The sequence below is a fragment of the Papio anubis genome, chromosome 4 (assembly GCF_008728515.1).
Source record: "Papio anubis isolate 15944 chromosome 4, Panubis1.0, whole genome shotgun sequence".
In the NCBI taxonomy this organism is placed as follows: domain Eukaryota; kingdom Metazoa; phylum Chordata; class Mammalia; order Primates; family Cercopithecidae; genus Papio; species Papio anubis.
In genome coordinates, this window is record NC_044979.1 from 125,918,595 (window position 1) to 125,936,173 (window position 17,579).

The 17,579-nt window shown below is 43.2% G+C and overlaps 2 protein-coding genes and 2 non-coding genes across 8 annotated transcripts in view; all 4 read right to left on the reverse strand.

The window, feature by feature from the left end:
• SUMF2 (sulfatase modifying factor 2) overlaps positions 1 to 5,230 on the reverse strand; it is a 16,273-nt gene extending 11,043 nt beyond the window's left edge. For all 5 annotated transcript variants that reach the window (XM_003895949.4, XM_031665433.1, XM_003895950.4 and 2 more), the window contains exons 1-2: positions 4,850 to 5,230; positions 1,573 to 1,729 (exon numbers count right to left, since the gene is read on the reverse strand). In XM_003895949.4, coding sequence (XP_003895998.2) covers positions 1,573 to 1,729; positions 4,850 to 5,012 — 320 coding nt within the window. In that variant the 5' untranslated portion in view covers positions 5,013 to 5,230. The remainder of the gene's footprint in view (positions 1 to 1,572; positions 1,730 to 4,849) is intronic.
• A 17-nt stretch (positions 5,231 to 5,247) lies between these two features.
• CCT6A (chaperonin containing TCP1 subunit 6A) lies at positions 5,248 to 17,564 on the reverse strand. Its single transcript, XM_003895947.4, has 14 exons — positions 17,225 to 17,564; positions 16,728 to 16,791; positions 14,724 to 14,858; positions 13,432 to 13,605; positions 12,829 to 12,932; positions 11,139 to 11,249; positions 10,719 to 10,878; positions 10,538 to 10,620; positions 9,594 to 9,690; positions 8,863 to 9,010; positions 8,329 to 8,462; positions 7,411 to 7,513; positions 6,489 to 6,561; positions 5,248 to 6,229 (listed from the first exon to the last, which is right to left on the reverse strand). The coding sequence occupies exons 1-14, from the start codon at positions 17,518 to 17,520 to the stop codon at positions 6,157 to 6,159; spliced, it is 1,755 nt and encodes a 584-aa protein (XP_003895996.2). The 5' UTR covers positions 17,521 to 17,564; the 3' UTR covers positions 5,248 to 6,156.
• On the reverse strand, positions 8,675 to 8,809 carry LOC116274774. Its single transcript, XR_004183549.1, has one exon. It is a non-coding gene; the product is annotated as a small nucleolar RNA SNORA15 (small nucleolar RNA).
• On the reverse strand, positions 13,724 to 13,857 carry LOC116274781. Its single transcript, XR_004183556.1, has one exon. It is a non-coding gene; the product is annotated as a small nucleolar RNA SNORA22 (small nucleolar RNA).
• Positions 17,565 to 17,579: the final 15 nt, after the last annotated feature.

Here is a 17,579-nt window from a genome sequence, read left to right on the forward strand (position 1 = left end):
AATGGATTTTCAAGGCCAGGCATGGTGGGTCACACCTATAATCCCAGCACTTTGGGAGGCCAAGGCAGAAGGATCACTTGAGCCCGGGAGTTCGAGACCAGCCTGGGCAACAGGGCAAAACCCTGTCTCTACCAAAAACACAAAACAAAATAAGCTGGGTGTGGTAGGGCGCACCTGTAGTCCCAGCTACTCAGGAGGCTGAGATGGGAGGATGGTTTGAGCCCGGGATGCAGAGGCTGCAGTGAGCTGAGATCATACCACTGAACTTCAGCCTGAGTGACAGAGCCAGACCCTGTCTCAAAAAAATAATAATGATAACAATAATAATAAAATGAATTTTCATATACTTTGGTATGGTTTAGTAAGTTTCAGCAGGCAGATTGTCAGGGTAAGATGGATTGTTATATATATATACATTTATATATATAACAATATGTACAAATTTATATACTTATTTACTTATTTTTACTTATTCATTTATTTTAGCAGAGATAGAGGTCTCCCTATGTTGCCAGGCTGGTCTCAAACTCCTGAGCTCAAGCAATCCTCCCACCTTGGCCTCCCAAAGTGCTCACATTGCAGGTGTGAGCCACCACACCTAGCCTATAAGGGGAATTTAAAGGACTCTCTACTATGATGTCCCTTCTCCCAATCCCTTTCCCCATGTAGAAGAGGGTTCTGTTGAGTGACTGGCATTTGCTTATATTTCTCAGTGCTATGTCCAGTGTAATGGAAAATGCACTGGCTCAAGAGCCCAGGGATTTGAGTTCCAGGCCAAGCTCATCTACTAACTGAGTCAGTCAAACCTCTTTGGATTTCAGGTTTTTCATCTGAATAACGTATATAACACTTATCCCATAGTACACTGCAAAGATGACATGTGACAGTGAACAAGTTAGTATTCCTTTAGATATTAAGAATGAGGCCAGGTGCAGTGGCTCATACCTGTAATCCCAGCACTCTGGAAGGCTGAGGTGGGGAGATCAGTTGAGGTCAGGAGCTCAAGACCAGCCTGGCCAACATAGTGAAACCCCATCTCTACTAAAAAAATACAAAAAAAAAATTAGCTGGGTGTGGTGGTGAACACCTGTAATTCCAGCTACTTGGGAATTGCGGAGGCAGAGGCAGGAGGCAGAATTGCTTGAACCCAGGAGGCGGAGGTTGCAGTGAGAGACATCACGCCATTGCACTCCAGTGCCTGCGAGACAGAGTGAGTAAGTCTCCAAAAAAAAAAAAAGAAAGAAAGAAAGAAAAAATAATGAGATTAGAGAGGGCCTTCATTCCTCCTGGAAGAACACCTCATGTACCTGAAATCTTTGTTGGTGACAGGAAATATGTCAAGGGTAAAGGGTTTCACTGTCGCCTCCTGCACAGGGCCTTCACCATCTTTGCTGTCTGGAGAGGAGGTAGGAGAATTGCTTGAACCCAGGAGGCGGAGGTTGCAGTGAGCGAGATCGCGCCATTGCACTCCAGCGCCTGAGTGACAGAGTGAGTAAGTCTCAAAAAAAAAGAAAGAAAAAATAATGAGATTAGAGAGGGCCTTCATTCCTCCTGGAAGAACACCTGATGTACCTGAAATCTTTGTTGGTGACAGGAAATATGTCAATGGCAAAGGGTTTCACTGTTGCCTCCCGCACAGGGCCTTCACCATCTCTGCTGTCTGGAGAATTTGTTCCCATCAGGAATCTCCCACCTGGCAGTTGGACCATGCTAGTAGCCTGTCCATTTCCTGCAAAGAAAAAAGAGAGTTATCAGTAATACATGCATATATATAAAACAAGTGGTAATATTTGGATCGTATGCAATACTCATGATGGTATAATAAAACACAACAAAAAATGTGGAGGCTTAAAAATCTGGCTTTAAATTCCTTTTGGGCTGGGTACGGTGGCTTACGCCCTGTAATCCCAGCACTTTTGGAGGCCCAGGCGGGTGGATCACAAGGTCAGGAGATCAAGACCATCCTGGCTAACACGGTGAAACCCCTTCTCTACTAAAAATTTAAAAAAAAAAAAAAAAATTAGCCGGATGTGGTGGCAAGCGCCGGTAGTCCCAGCTACTCAGGCGGCTGAGGCAGGAAAATGGCGTGAACCTGGGAGGCGGAGCTTGCAGTGAGCCAAGATCACACCACTGCACTCCAGCCTGGGCGACAGAGTGAGACTCCGTCTCAAAAAAAAAAAAAAAAAAAAAAAAATTCCTTTTGCGCTTTGTTTGGCTTCACATTCTTGTTCTGCCACTTGATTTGCTGGGAAACCTTAGGCAAATTACTTAATCTGATATTCAATTTCTTTCTTTTTTTTCTTTTTGTGACAGGATTTCGCTCTGTCACCCAGACCGGAATGCAGTGGTGCAATCTGGGTTCACTGAAACCTCTGCCCCCGCCGGATCAAGCAATCCTCCCGCCTCAGCCTCCTGAGTAGCTGGGACCACAAGTGTGCACTACCATACCTGGCTAATTTTTGTATTTTTTGTAGAGATTGGGTTTTGTTGTGTCACCCAGGCTGGTCTCAAACTCCTGAGCTCAAATGATCCTTCTACCTCAGCCTCCCAAAGTGCTGGGATTATAGGTGTGAGCCAACACGCCCAGCTGAGATTCAATTTCTTCATCTGAAAAATGGGGATATCTATGAACAACCATAGCTTGTTAATAAAAGAAAAAATAGCCGGGCGCGGTGGCTCAAGCCTGTAATCCCAGCACTTTGGGAGGCCGAGACGGGCGGATCACGAGGTCAGGAGATCGAGACCATCCTGGCGAACACGGTGAAACCCCGTCTCTACTAAAAAATACAAAAAACTAGCCGGGCGAGGCGGCGGGCGCCTGTAGTCCCAGCTACTCGGGAGGCTGAGGCAAGAGAATGGCGTAAACCCGGGGGGCGGAGCTTGCAGTGAGCTGAGATCCGGCCACTGCGCTCCAGCCCGGGCAACAGAGCCAGACTCCGTCTCAAAAAAAAAAAAAAAAAAAGAAAAAATAATAAGTATGAAAAACAGGGATAATATCTCACTATCTCTTAGGTAGTAGCTGTGTCAATTAAAATAACATGGAACCAGGAACAATGGCTCAGAGACAGGGTGCAGAGGCTAAGGCAGGAGAATTACTTGAGCCCAGAAGTTCAAGGTCATAGTGAGCTATCATTGTGTCACTGCACTCCAGCCTGGGTGACACAGTGAGACCCTGTCTCAAAAAATAAAAAATAAAAAGATAATAGTAACAATAAAATAGCATGGGTGAAACGTTGACCACATGGTAGATTTGCACGTACCTCTTTCTTCCTCTACACAAGCCCTTGTCCCAGCTAGGCGAATTTAGACACTCTACCCTAAAATACACCTAGCACTTTCTTTCCATTCTTCTGCTCATGCTGTTTCTCTGCCTCTTCCTCTCCACTTACTGAACTCTTATCAGTTATTAGTGATTCTAACCATTATATGCGCCAGAAGAGCAGCATATAATACATACATGTTTGACAGTATATCCCTGGCTCCTGCTATAAGTGCACAATTATTGCCAAATAGTTGAATGAGCACCTTTAGACTTGTATGAATGCCTCAGAAAATCATGGAATTAAAAAGGACGGGCCAGGTGCAGTGGCTCACGCCTGGAATCCCATGCTGGGAGGCCCAGGCGGGGAGATTACCTGAGGTCAGGAGTTCGAGACCAGCCTGGCCAACATGGCGAAAACCCGTCTCTATCAAAAATACAAAAATTAACCGGGCGTGGTGTCAGGTGCCTGTAATCCCAGCTCTCAGGAGGCTGAAGCAGGAGAATCGCTTGAACCCGGGAGGCGGAGGTTGCAGTGAGCTGAGATCACACCACTGCACTCCAGCCTAGGTGACAACAGTGAGATTCCGTCTCAAACAAACAAACCAAAAATTAGCTAGGTGTGATGGTGTCCACCTATAATCCCAACTACTCCGGAGGCTGAGGCAGGAGAATAACTAGAACCTGGGGGCAGAGGTTGCAGTGAGCCAACATCGCGCCACTGCACTCCAGCCTGGGGGTAACAGCAAGACTCTGTCTCAAAATAAATAATAAACAAAAAAGGGTCTTTGCTTCAACCTCCTTATTCCACAGGAGCAAACCAAGACCCGAAAAAGAAATATGACTTAAAGAGCTAGTTAGCAGGAAACAGGACTAGATTCATGTCTCTCTACGGTGCTGTTTCCAATAGGCCACATTTCTTCAGCTTGATGCACCACTTCACAGTGTCTTTCCAAGAAAGTGTCTAAGCACTACAACTTCTTTCAAGGCAGAGTCCTCGTCATTTGATGTTCCTCAAGATCCTATCTTTGGCTCTCTTATTCTGACACATTCACACTGATTTCATCCATTTTCAGTTTTTCTTTTTTTTGAGGCGGAGCCTTGCTCTGTCGCCCCGGTCGGAGCGCAGTGGCCCGATCTCGATCTCGGATCACTGCAACCTCCGCCTCTCGGGTTCAAGCGATTCTCCTGCTTCAGCCTCCTGAGTAGCTGGGACTATAGGCCCCTGCCACCACGCCTGGCTAATTTTTTGTATTTTTAGTAGAGACAGGGTTTCATCATATTGCCCAGGCTGCTCTTGAACTGCCTGACCTCGTGATGTGCCCGCCTCGGCCTTCCAAAGTGCTGGGATTACAGGCTTGAGCCACCGGGCCTGGCCTCTCTTTCCCTTTTTTAGGTTTGAAAGATTCCAGCGCACGAAGTTGAAAGTACAAGGCAGTGAGACGCCACGGGCGCCAAGAGCGACCTCCCCAGCCGACCGCTGCAGCCGCATCCCGAAGGCGAGCAGAGGGGCCTCGGGCTCTCTCCCGCCAGGGCGGAGCACCCCATCTCCTTTCCAGCGCCCCCGGGATGGACAGCCGGTTCACTGACCTAGCTTGAGCCATGCGCCGACCAGGAGCAACAGCAGGGACAGGAGGGGTACCAACCAACCCATGCCGGAATCAGGACTGGTGCGCTGCGCCGCGCCGCGCACACGCACGGCCCCACTGCGCATGCGCCCTCCTTCACTGCAGCGGTCAAGCTCTACGCACATGCGCAGGCTGCTCCACCACCCACCCCTCACCCTACAGTTCAGCAGGGGGAAACTTACAGAGCGATGCGGAGGACTCACCACACCACCTTCAGGGCCGCCCAGCGAATTAAGGAAAACCACGTTTAAGGGTCCCGTCCGTTCCACAGACCCCCTCACTACTTTTTTGAACTTTTTGGGCAGTTTACATTCCCCTTAAGATTGCTTTTGTGCGTCATACCATTGCAAGACCAGAAAGGAGGTTTCAACTTAACATTTATTGCACAACTCACTTCAGGCCACTGCTGACCCCCCAAAACACAGCCTAGTAACACACAACTTCACCTTCAAGGGCTGCTGAGATAGACCAACTATATAATCTCGTGGAACGTAGTAATTTGGGCGAGAAAAATATGACACTAGAGGCTTTGGGATATTTTGCATAAGCAAAAGTTCAGAAGCTTGAAAACACAGTCGGCCTACAAATCTCAAATTTCACCCAATAACCGTAACCCTTAGTCACCACGCCTTGTATCATCTTTTTACCTCTGCCTGTTTTTGCCTCTTTACACTTGCAGCTCTCTCAACTCCCTTGCCTCTAGCTTACTCCTCTTCCCATTTCCTACAACTTAACTTTGTGGAGGGGGGGAGCATTTTAGCAAAGCCATTTTAAAAGCATTCAAAGTCCAACTGACCCAATGCATTTACTCAGAAATTTATACTAACAAGGATGCTTCCAAAATTTTAAATTACTTGTTTATATTAGCATAAAAATTTTAAAACCAAATGTTTAACAATAGGGTACTGTTGGATAATTTAACATATGTCTACATAAAATTAAACCATTAAAATTTGCTTTTCAAGGAATATTTAATAACAAGTAACATATGCTTATCTAACATGGAATTTTATGTCACTGCTGCTAAAGCAAAACATCCTGTTTACTGGGTAAAAGAGCTGCTTTATGTGTATACGCTTCAGTGCAATTTTTAAAAATACTGTAATTTCAGAACTTCCAAATTTCAACAGATGCCAGTGTTCTCTCCTTTTTTCATATGGGAAAATTCCTTTGGAAATCATTTGAAGCTTGGACAAAAATTCCACAGCTGTATTCTCTCAGGATCACTTTGCAGAGTCTTCAAGACTCAGATACAGAGGAAGCTTCAATTCAACCTTTCAGAGAAGACATTCCAGCTCGCATGATCTCATCAACCAAGAGAATGTTGGTGGCAATCACAGTGCTGAAAGGGGGACAAAAATAAGATGGCTCAGATGATTAGGAGTCCTAATTCGACTCAATTTCCCACTTCCAACCAAGCTGCACACATTACATCCAATTAAATTTCCCCCTTCCCCTCTAAACATCAGAGAGGGCTAGTTTAGTTTCCATACTTCCAGCTGATTACATTATTCACGGGGGGAAAAGGAGCAACTAAACAGAACACACCAAATGAAGAGTATGATTCTCTAACAGTTTAGTTTTCATTTTCCCAAACTTACCAGGAGTGAAGAAGCTGTTTCTTTACACAATAGTTATCCCATACACCTACTTCTGCTGCTACCATTGGCTCACCTAAAAAGCAACCAAATCTTCTTCAAGTAAGTTCAGTCAATAAGAACCAACAATATTGTGTGTGGCTTTGCTTATCACTGATGACTCATTTCCTCCAGCATTAACTATGAGAGTTCAAAGCTTCTCTGTTAGCCCAATTTTCTACTCTAAACACAATATTTGATGAGTGTCTGACTTCTACTGAGAAGTCCTGAACACCCCCGCTCTTCTTCTGGATAGATTTCTGTTTACTCATACTGAAGTATAGCACTTCAACTATAATCTGGCTAAAATGGACTGATCATTTCCCTCATTCCAGAAACCTTTTCTATTAAATAATAATGCTGACAACAATAGGTCTTGCACATACTGCATGGATGTACCTGTTATCTCCTACTTTGTACTTAATTTGTGTTGCTTTGTTTACAGGAACCTAAGATTAGGGCTGTTACCATTTCACTACATTTCGAGATCCCCGTTTCTGGCATTAATTGCTATCTTTAGCTGGTTTTCATCCAGGAATATAATCACCAAATCTATTTTATCATAGTACTTGATTAAAAACTAAGTAAGGCAAATGCAATATGAAAATCCTTCAACATTAATCTGAACCATCTACCACTACTCAACATCTCCAAAATTGTATCCCCAAATTACTCATGTCCACTCTAGTCCCTTAATTATACCTAGTCATTCCATTTTTTATTAATATCCTATTTTATCGTATTTTAGAACCCAGAGTTCCCTAATAGTACTGGTGTCAAATTGCAAAGCAAAACATTTTTTTTGGTCCCCATTTTCAATTTTTCCTGGCTTCAACTCACATGTATTACATCTAGTTTTCCCTCTACAACAGTTGCATTCTCTTACCTGTGTTCAGGTCCACACCCACAAGCTGACCTGATTCTGAATGTTCTGCTTGAATTTTAACTAATGTTTCCTGAAGGTCAAAACCAGAGTTCTGAGCAAGAACCTAAAGTAAACAAATTTAATTCTTGAGAAAACAGGAATAACTGTTTAAAAAAAAAAAAAAAAAGATAAGAAAAAAAGAAAAAGAAAATCTTGGCTTGGTGCAGTAGCTCATGCCTGTAATCCCAGCACTTTGGGAGGCCATGGCAGGTGGATCACCTGAAGTCGGGAGTTTGAGACCAGCCTGGCCAACATGGTGGAACCCCATTCTCTACTAAAAATACAAAAAAAAAAAAAACCCCACAAAAACCTAGCTGGGTGTGGTGGCAAGTGCCTGTAATCCCAGCTACTTGAGAGGCTGAGGCTGCAGTGAGCCGAGATCGCACCACTGCACTCCAGCCTGGGCAACAAGAGCAAAACTCCGTCTCAAAAAAACAAACAAAAAAATCTCTTTGCATGAAGACAGAACATTTATGCTTCCTTCAGAGAATAACCAGACACAAGTTACTGATCAATTCTCTCATCTACCTCAAACCCAGCAGCAATATACCAGTCATAAATTATACCTCAAAATTAGTATATAATAGAAAATAGTATCAGTTTAAAACAAAAGCAAAAAGCAAGTTTGTACTCAAGTATAACCCCTAATACTGCAAATATTAAACTACAGGTTATCTCTTGTTATCTGAAACGTCAGTTATTCAGGCCTCCCAGAGAAACCAAATACATTTGGATGATGAGGAATACCTGTTCTAGAGTCAGGAAGAAAACTGATCAAACTTGCTTATCCAAAATCCACATTATGAATAAAGCCTACATTATCAAAAAGGTTTGATCAGCTAAATCTTTTGGAAGATTGACTGTTAAAAGCGTGCACACCTTGGGAATAATGAGCAATGCATCAGCAAATGCTTGGACTCCAAGCTGTGCCCTGCCCTTTACACTGGGCTTATATTTAATCAGGGCTTCTGCCATTGCCACTTCCACAGCACCAGCACCTGGAACCACACAGCCTGTTGAATGGGGGAAAAGGAAAAATGCTAAGAAAACTGCAGAACTAATTATGAACAACAACTAAAATACACATATGAAAGCCATTAATTTCTTACAAATTTACTATGACAAAATACAAGCGACTAACATATCAAATAGGAGAATGTTTCAACAGAATGGCTTCGTCACTAGCCGCTGGCAGCTCTTTCAACAGATCAGTATTATTTCATTTATCTGTATTCACCTTTAATAATGATATGCTATGAAAAACCTTAGCATACCATTGGTCATTCTAAAGGGAAGACTGCTTTTGCATGGTGTCTGGCTGTGTAAACTACTGATAAAAGAACACAGTATTCGGCCATGCCTTTCAGACCAGCAAAACAATATAATAGAATTGAAATATGGTGAGGATCTTACCATCATCAATAGCATTTTTGACAGCCCTCAAGCCATCCCTCACTGCGTCTTTGATCTGAGTGAGTGTGTGCTTATTTGGTCCTTTGATCAATAATGTGACAGAACGAGGGTTGTTACATTTCTCAATAAAGGTGAACTTCTCTTCTCCCTATGTGTAGAAAAAATATGATTTTCAAAAACAGGATTTGTGCAGAGTGAAGACAGAAGAGGGACTTACAGAGAATGACAAGCAGCATATTAATAAGGAACAAACTTGATCACATTAAAGCAAATTATCTCTTTTTGAAAAATCACATATAAAAGAAATGGGATTTTCCCCAAACAAAAATCTGATCCTGAATTTCAATTAATTTTTCTGCTGAAGACTTCATGAACACAGTGGCTCATGCCTGTAATCTCAGCACTTTGGGAGACTGAGGGTGAAGGACAGCCTGAGCCCGGGAGTTTAAGACCAGCCTGGGCAACACAGTATGAACTTGTTTCTACAAAAATTACCAAAAAAAAAAAAAAAAAAAAAATTTAGCCAGGCACGGTAGCACACATGTCTGTGGTCCATTTGCTCAGGAGCCTGAGGAGGGAAGATCACTTGAACCCAGGAAGATGAGGCTGTAGTGAACTGTTACCACATCACTGCACTCCAGCCCGGGCAGGAGTGAGACCCCATCTCACACAAACAAAAATAATTCATGAGCTAAAAGGTTCTATTACCTTAAAGAAGAAAATACACTTACCAATGTATACTCATACACAAGTCCTGCATGTCCCAAGCAGTCAGGACTTAGGTCGTCAAAAGAGTTCAGGGCTACCCCACCACAAGCAAGAGTCAGCCTGAAATAGCATTTTAAGGGAGATGGATAAGCAATGTTACCAGTGAATTTCAAAGACAAGACCAGTAATTTTTAGGAAGGAATTTTCCAGAATTACACACAAAACTACATTTTAAAATGTACTTTAATCTAAGCCTTTCCATTTGCCATCAACCAGCTGAAAACCAGCATTTTCTCTTAACCCTCCATTTAAACCACTCTCCCCAAGTCAGCAAATGAAATCTAAAGGTGGACAAGAGCTCTTTATTAGCCAGGCATGGTAGCTCACACCTGTAATCCCAACACTTCGGGAGGTTGAGGTGGGTGGATCACTTGAGGCCAGGAGTTTGAGAACAGCCTAGCTAACACAGCAAAATCCCATCTCTACTAAAAAAACACAAAACAATTCAGTGAGCGTGGTGGCAGACACCTGTAATCCCAGCTACTCGGGAGGCTGAGAATCCTATGAACCCAGGAAGTGGAAGTTGCAATGAACCAAGATCATGCCACTGCACAACACGGCAAGACTGTCTCAAAAAATAACAATAAAATAAAAAAAAATTTTAAAAAGCTTCTTATTGTGGTGAGCTCTTTGGGAAAAAGTATACTGAATTCAGAGACAAAAAGTAAAATAATGTTTACAAGGGGCAAGGGGGAGGGAGAAATGGGGAGTAATTATTTAATGGGTATACAGTTTCAGTTTGTGATGATGAAAAAAGTCCTAGAGATGGACAGTGCTGACGGGGTGCACAATGTGAATGTAGTTAATGACAATTCATTGTACAGTTGAAAAACCCGAAAATAAATTGTAAGGAAAAATAATCCCAATTCACTTGCAAAAATGAGTAAAAGTCAAATTACTCGGATACCTCTCCATATTTCTCCTTTTAGCTCTGCGCAGAGCGACTATGCCTTCTTTTGAAAGAGCATCTAAGGAAAAGGGGTCAATTCCCTATAACAAAAATAAAAATCGATTTCAACATCTTTCACCTTAAAAGCAAAAAGGATGATACATACTATTTAGTTTATACATTGGGTTTTCATTCTCACCTTTTGATTAATAACAACAAATCCTTTATCTGAATCACCACAGACTTTCCTTTTCAGTTCTATTATTTTTTTAACTTTATCTTCAATGAATTTTCTTTCAGCTTTTACGAGTTTTTCTCTCTCTTCTGCACTTTTGTAAAAAAAGCCAGAACTCACTTCTCTATTAAGAAAAAAAAAAGGTTACAGAAAACAGGAAAACATTCTAAGAAAGTAGCTTCTGAAACTGGTTTAGTCCTAAGATTTAACAGTTCACTAAGCTCGAATCCTGTCCCTTATACATTTTCAGAGACTGTTTCCTGTAACTCCCCCAAACCAATTTGAGCATTATTGTCCTTACAGTGGGAAACAAAGTTTCACAAAAAATAACTCCCCTAAAATACGAAGCTCCTCGATTTCACTGTTAAGGGGCTATAAACTTACGTTTTTTCATACTCTAGTGATACGTTACAAGTGAGGACATATGCATCCTCCACCCTTTTCTTCATATCAGGATGCCGTGCTCCATGGTCCAAAACAAGCCCTCTGATTAAGCTGTTCAAACACACACAAAATTACGGTTATTGATTTTCACATGGGTGTATATGTTAAACACTCAACTAAGAAGGTATTGATATTTCATGCAGTCACATTTCTTTTTTTTTTTTGAGACGGAGTCTCGCTCTGTCGCCCAGGCTGGAGGGTAGTGGTGTCGTCTCGGCTCACTGCAAGCTCCACCTCCTGGGTTCACACTATTCTCCTGCCTCAGCCTCCTGAGTAGCTGGGACTACAGGTGCCCACCACCATGCCCAGCTAATATTTTTTGTATTTTTAGTAGAGACGGGGTTTCACTGTGTTAGCCAGGATGGTTTCAATCTCCTGACCTCATGATCCGCCTGCCTCGGCCTCCTAAAGTGCTGGGATTACAAGCATGAGCCACCGCGTCCAGCTTATTTCTTGAATTACTTGAAGATCCTGTGCTGTACAGAAAAGTCTGCAGAGATAGTCTCACTAGTAGGCTGTCAAACTGTGATGACGTCCTTTAAAAACATGTTTTCTGCCAAGCGCCTGTAATCCCAGCACTTAGGGAGGCAGAAGTGAGAGGACACCTTAATCCCAGGAATTTAAAACCAGCCCAGGCAACATAGGGAGACTCCATTCTCCACACACACACACAAAAGAAAAACACAAACATTTTCTAAGTCTTTGAAAAAAATTTTTTAAATTTCTCTATTACTTCTCATTATGCTTCGTACCTAGCAAATCAATAAATGCCAAATGACTGATGTCATTCACTTTTCAGAATCACTCTAACCATAAATATAACATCACATTCACCTTATTTCAGGAGAAAATATTACTAAAAGTAAAAACAATATTCATCTAGCAATTTATCCAGCTTATATCTTCAGGTAAATACACAACATTTTATACCCAAAGATATTTTAAAAATTGCCAACGATTTCACGCCTGTAATCCCAGCACTCTGGGAGGCCGAGGCGGGCGAATCACGAGGTCAGGAGATTAAGACCATCCTGGCTAATATGGTGAAACCCCTTCTCTACTAAAAATACAAAAAAAATTAGCCAGGCGTGATGGCAGGCACCTGTAGTCCCAGTTACTCAGGAAGCTGGAGCAGAATGACGTGAACCCGGAAAGCAGAGCTTGCAGTTGAGTAGAGATTGTGCCACTGCACTCCAGCCTGGGCCACAAGAGTGAGACTCAGTCTTAGGAAAAAAAAAAAAAAAAGCCAACCATATATTGTACAAAGCACCCCTAAATTTCTAAACACAGTTTATTTTTTGTTTTTTTTGGGACGGAGTTTCACTGTTGTCACTCAGGCTGGAGTGCAATGGTGTGATCTCAGCTCACTGCAACCTCCACCTCCCAGATTCAAGCGATTCTGCTGCATCAGCCTCCCGAGTAGCTGGGATTACAGGCGCGTGCCACCACGCCCGGTACGCCCAGCTAATTTTTGTAATTTTAATAGAAACAGGGTTTCTCCATGTTGGCCAGGTTGGTCTGAACTCCTGACCTCAGGTGATTTGCCCGCCACGGCCTCCCAAAGTGCTGGGATTACAGGAGTAAGCCCCCATGCCCGATCATTAGTATTTCACAGTATTCTACCACCTACCTTGTATCAGTTTCAGATTTATGTTTCATCTCCATGATCTCAATCATGAAGAGATCAATAGGTTCATCTTGTTTTTTAATGGCCAAAATGGAGTCCACTACAGCCTGCAATTGGAGGAGCATAACCATTAAGTAAATTCAATTTGCAGCAGCAGAAACATCTTGCTTTTCCGAAGGCTACACAGTTTCATTTTACAATTATACACTGATTTAAGTCTTTTTCTATGAGCAAACAGAATATATGTAAACAGCAACAACTGAAGCCATTTACATTTCTGAAATCTCAATCTGTAATTCCCAAACATTAATTAACATTAACAATTCTGTTTCATTGAAAATACTGGTAACTTGGAAGCTTTCTAGTAACAAAATCTCCACTTTACAAACCTTTTAATGAAAGCCTCAATTTTACTTTTATAACCCAGTTACGTATACTATTATTTGAATTTCCTCATTTTAGAGACACAAATTAGGTATCATTGCCCCAAAAATGAACCTATACAGCACCTTGTAATTGAAATTGGGAATTATATTCATGTTTCTACTATCAGAGATTTTCTATATAGGTGTACTATACCAGACACAGACAACATTTAATACATACCTCTGTTAAGACATCTGCAAGTTCAGCATGAACTTTAGTACGAAGAGATGTTCTGGCTACATCTATAAGTGTTTCTCTGTCCATCTCTCTGCTTACTTTGACTTCTTCCAAAAACTGAAGGGCCTTTTCCTTTGCAGCTTCAAATCCTTCAGTGATTATTCTGGGATGAAGGCCCTACAATAAACACACATTAACACTTGCATCAAGTAGGTGCAACCACAGTTCCTGACAAAGTTCAGTTAATTCCTGAAAGGGTATTCTGGATCATCATACCTTTGAACACGAGGTAATATAATGTGCTGGCTTTTGGAATACATTTAAAAGGATAAATATTCTTTTCAATGCAGAGGAGAAGAACAGGTAATGCTCTAGCACAGGGTCAAAGCCAAGGAAACTATAAAGCACACTTGGGTATTCACTGTGCAAACCACTCTGAATCATTTCAAAATCGACACTGTGTCCCAACCAAGGACTCGCAGGTGGTAACATTATTCTATCTTTTCTTTCTTTTTTTTTTTTTTTTTTGGAGACGGAGTTTCGCACTTGTTGCCCAGGCTGGAGGCAATGGCACGATCCCGACTCACCACATCCTCCGCCTCCTGGGTTCAAGCGATTGTCCTACTTCAGCCTCCCAAGTAGCTGGGATTACAGGCATGCGCCACCATGCCCGGCTAATTTTTGTATTTTTAGTAGAGATGGGGTTTCTCCATGTTGGTCAGACTGGTCTCGAACTCTCGACCTCAGGTGATCCGCTCACCTCGGCCTCTCAAAGTGCTGGGATTACAGGTGTGAGCGACCACGCTTGGACTATTCTCTTTTCTATAGGTAATCTCAAACTAATTCACATCATTTACTAATTATTTAATAAAGACTGCTCTCTTTTTCCAGGAAATTCTGACAACAGATTCATACTCACTGAGGTTTGTTTTAACCTTGGAACTAATCAGGGCTTAAAAAAGTGGAATTTATCCAAATATAAGCTTTTGGATGCTTTTTTCCTAACAAATATTCCTAAACATTCCACTTTTAGATCTAAATTATTAATCTACACTAAGGACAGATACAAATCACGCAGGCAATGCAACTTCATTAGAAAATTATTTTCAGGCCAAGAAAGGTTCCATAACCTGTCCAAAGTCACAATTTGTTTTAGATCAGGACAAAGACCCAGATTTAAGCCCCCTAGTTCTACTGTATGGCCTCAGCTATTAACAGCACATCAATTTGTATAAATAAGTATCAGACACTTCCTGTATACAATAAAATATTACAGAAACAAGAGTTGTGCATACTTCAGAAATGTAGAGATCCGCCTGTTTCAGTAGTTCTCCAATGATTAGGACATTGGAAGTCGTACCATCACCAGTTATATCATCCTGGGCTGTTGCTACCTTTGCTATTAAGGAAGCCGTTGGATGTTGAATTTGCTGAAAGTAGAAAAAGAATGAATCACTTAAAACATGAAGCAGTCTAAATAAAACACAAACAAAATGTAGGAAGGGCCTCTTTAAGTGCTCTCTACTTGAAAAAGCTACCCAAGTGTTTGGCTACAAATTACTTCGATTAACTATCACGCACATGCAATTATGATTGAAACGTTTTCATGTGTAATTTACTTCCCAGGTTATCTCTACTTTACAGACGAGGAAGCTTGAGGCTAAGTAAAAGTTTACTCAAAATGACAGAGCTACCAGTTAACAGTAAAACATAATTTTACATCCTTGCCTCTTTATGGCAAGTGTATGGCTCTAGTGAGAATAAGTCAGGTATCTCCTAAAGGGCACACACATCGTAATTATTTTTGTAGGTTTGTAATTTTTTCAAAGAAAACTGAAAGACTTCTGGAGATTGGAGAGAGGTTCCAGTGGGAGGAGACTTCTGAGGTGGTAGCAACAATTTATTTCTTAGCTACAGTGGTGGTTGTGTGTGTCCATTTTATAATTTTTTCTTAAATTGTAAATGTTCAACGTGCTTCTCTCTACTTATGCTGTATTTCTCACACACTAAAACCCAAATAATTTTTTTTTGTTTTGTTTTGGAGACAGTCTCTGTCACCTACATTGGAGTGCAGTGGCACAAACTCGGCTCAATGACACCTCAGCCTCCCAGGTTCAAGCAATCGATTCTCCTGCCTCCGCCTCTGGAGTAGCTGAGACAACAGGCGTGCAGGACCACGTCCGGCTAATTTTTGTATTTTTTGTAGAGACAGAGTTTTACCACGTTGGCCAGGGCTGGTCGTGAACTCCTGGCCTCAAATGAGCCACCTACCTCAGCCTTCCAAAGTGCTGGGATTACAAACATGAGCCACCGCACCCAGCCCCCAAACAATTCTGACATCAAGTTTAACTATGCTCCACTTTTCCAACACGGGCCACCATTGAGCCCACTAAAAACAAACACTACACCTCCTAGGTTACCAAGTGCTTACTAAAGATATTTCATTTGGATGTTGATAGCTTGGTACACTACTAGCAAAACCCTAAGTATTATTCTGAACTCAAATCAGCAGGAAATCATTTCCTGTTCTTGAACTGCTAAGTTTTGGGAATTCAGGGGATGAGTAAAACGCATACTCCCCTCAATAATCTCATATTCTCCATCCCTAAGACTTGCAAAGAGACAGATTTCAATCCCCTCCACTTGGAGATGGAGATGAGACCTAACGGAGAAATTGCTGTTTTAAAAAGAAAAAAACCGGCTGCGTGCGGTGGCTCACGCCTAGTAATCCCAGCACTTTCGGCGGCTGAGGCGGGCGGATCACCTGAAGTCAGGAGTTCAAGACCAGCCTGGTCAACACGGTGAAATCCTCTCTCTACTAAAAATACAAAAATTAACTGGGAGTGGTGGCCCGAGCCTGCATCCTCGCTACTTGGGAGGCTAAGACAGAAGAATCGCTTGAACCCGGGAGGTGGAGGTTGCAGTGGGCCAAGATTGTGCCACTGTGCGACACAGCAACACTTCGTCTAATAAAAACTAAAAAAAAAAAAAAAGAAAAAGAAAAAACATCCTCATGCATTTTGCCCATGTGATTGTGTCAACCTCTCTTAATTTTTCAAATTTTATAACAATTAACTTTAATATACAATTACAGTCCTTTAGCCCAGACTGTGAATAGCAAAAAAACAGGGATTCAAAGGCAGAGCTGTCAGACTCCAGGCACTGTGAGTACTATTATTGATTACATGCCACTTCTAAATGTTCTCCTGCCTTGAAAACGGACACTGCAAATCTTTCTACAAAGCAAACAATCTACGGAAAATCAAGACCTTTCTGACCTAGAGCAGAGCACCTCTCACCATTTCGTGAAGCAGCACATTGCCGTCTTTAGTAAGTTTGATGTCTCCAGCGCCAGAAACGAGCCTGTTTAAGGGACAGAAATGAATCAGACGTGACTTTTCAACGATAACTAAAAGTCCCATTAGAAAACGGGCTCTTCCCAGATCTTACGGAGCCAGGGATATGGGGCTAGTTATCTCCCGCAGGCTGGAGGAACAGGTGTAGTGCCCACCCCGTCCCCGCAGAGATTGTGCCGAGTCCTCAGAGTGCCCAGAAGCCCCAAAGGGAGGGGAACGCCGCGCTCTAGAGCCGCTTTGTTCTCCCCGGAGACGGCATGGACGCTGGAAGAAATGGCCGGGACGGTGGGGCTTAGCAGACAACAGGACCGACCCCGAAGGACGCGGAGAAAGGCGGCTGCGGAGCCCCGAGGCGGCGGGCTCCAGCCCGTGGTCCCGGACCAGCCAGGTGCGTGGCGGCGCGCGGTGCCCACCCGGCCCTCCCTTCAGCCCCGCCTCACATCTTCATGGTGCCCTTGGGCCCCAGGTTGGTCCTTAGCACGTCCTGCAGACCCCGCGCCGCGCTGATGTTGACCGCCAGGGCCGCCTGCGCTCGGGCCACCTCGGCCTTGGGGTTCAGGGTTTTCACCGCCGCCATCGCTGCTCCAGCGGAGGAAAAGGAAACGAGGCTGAGAACCCAGAGCCGGCGCGGCGTGGAACTATCCGGGTCTTCTGGAAAAGTCGGCGCGTCCGGCCCGCCCCCAGCGTGCCCGCGCGCCTCCGCCATTGGGCCACAGGTCGTCCGGGGCCCGCCCATTGGTCCGTGGCTGCACGGCGCCTACGGTCCCACCCATCGCGCGGCGGCCGCGGCGTCAT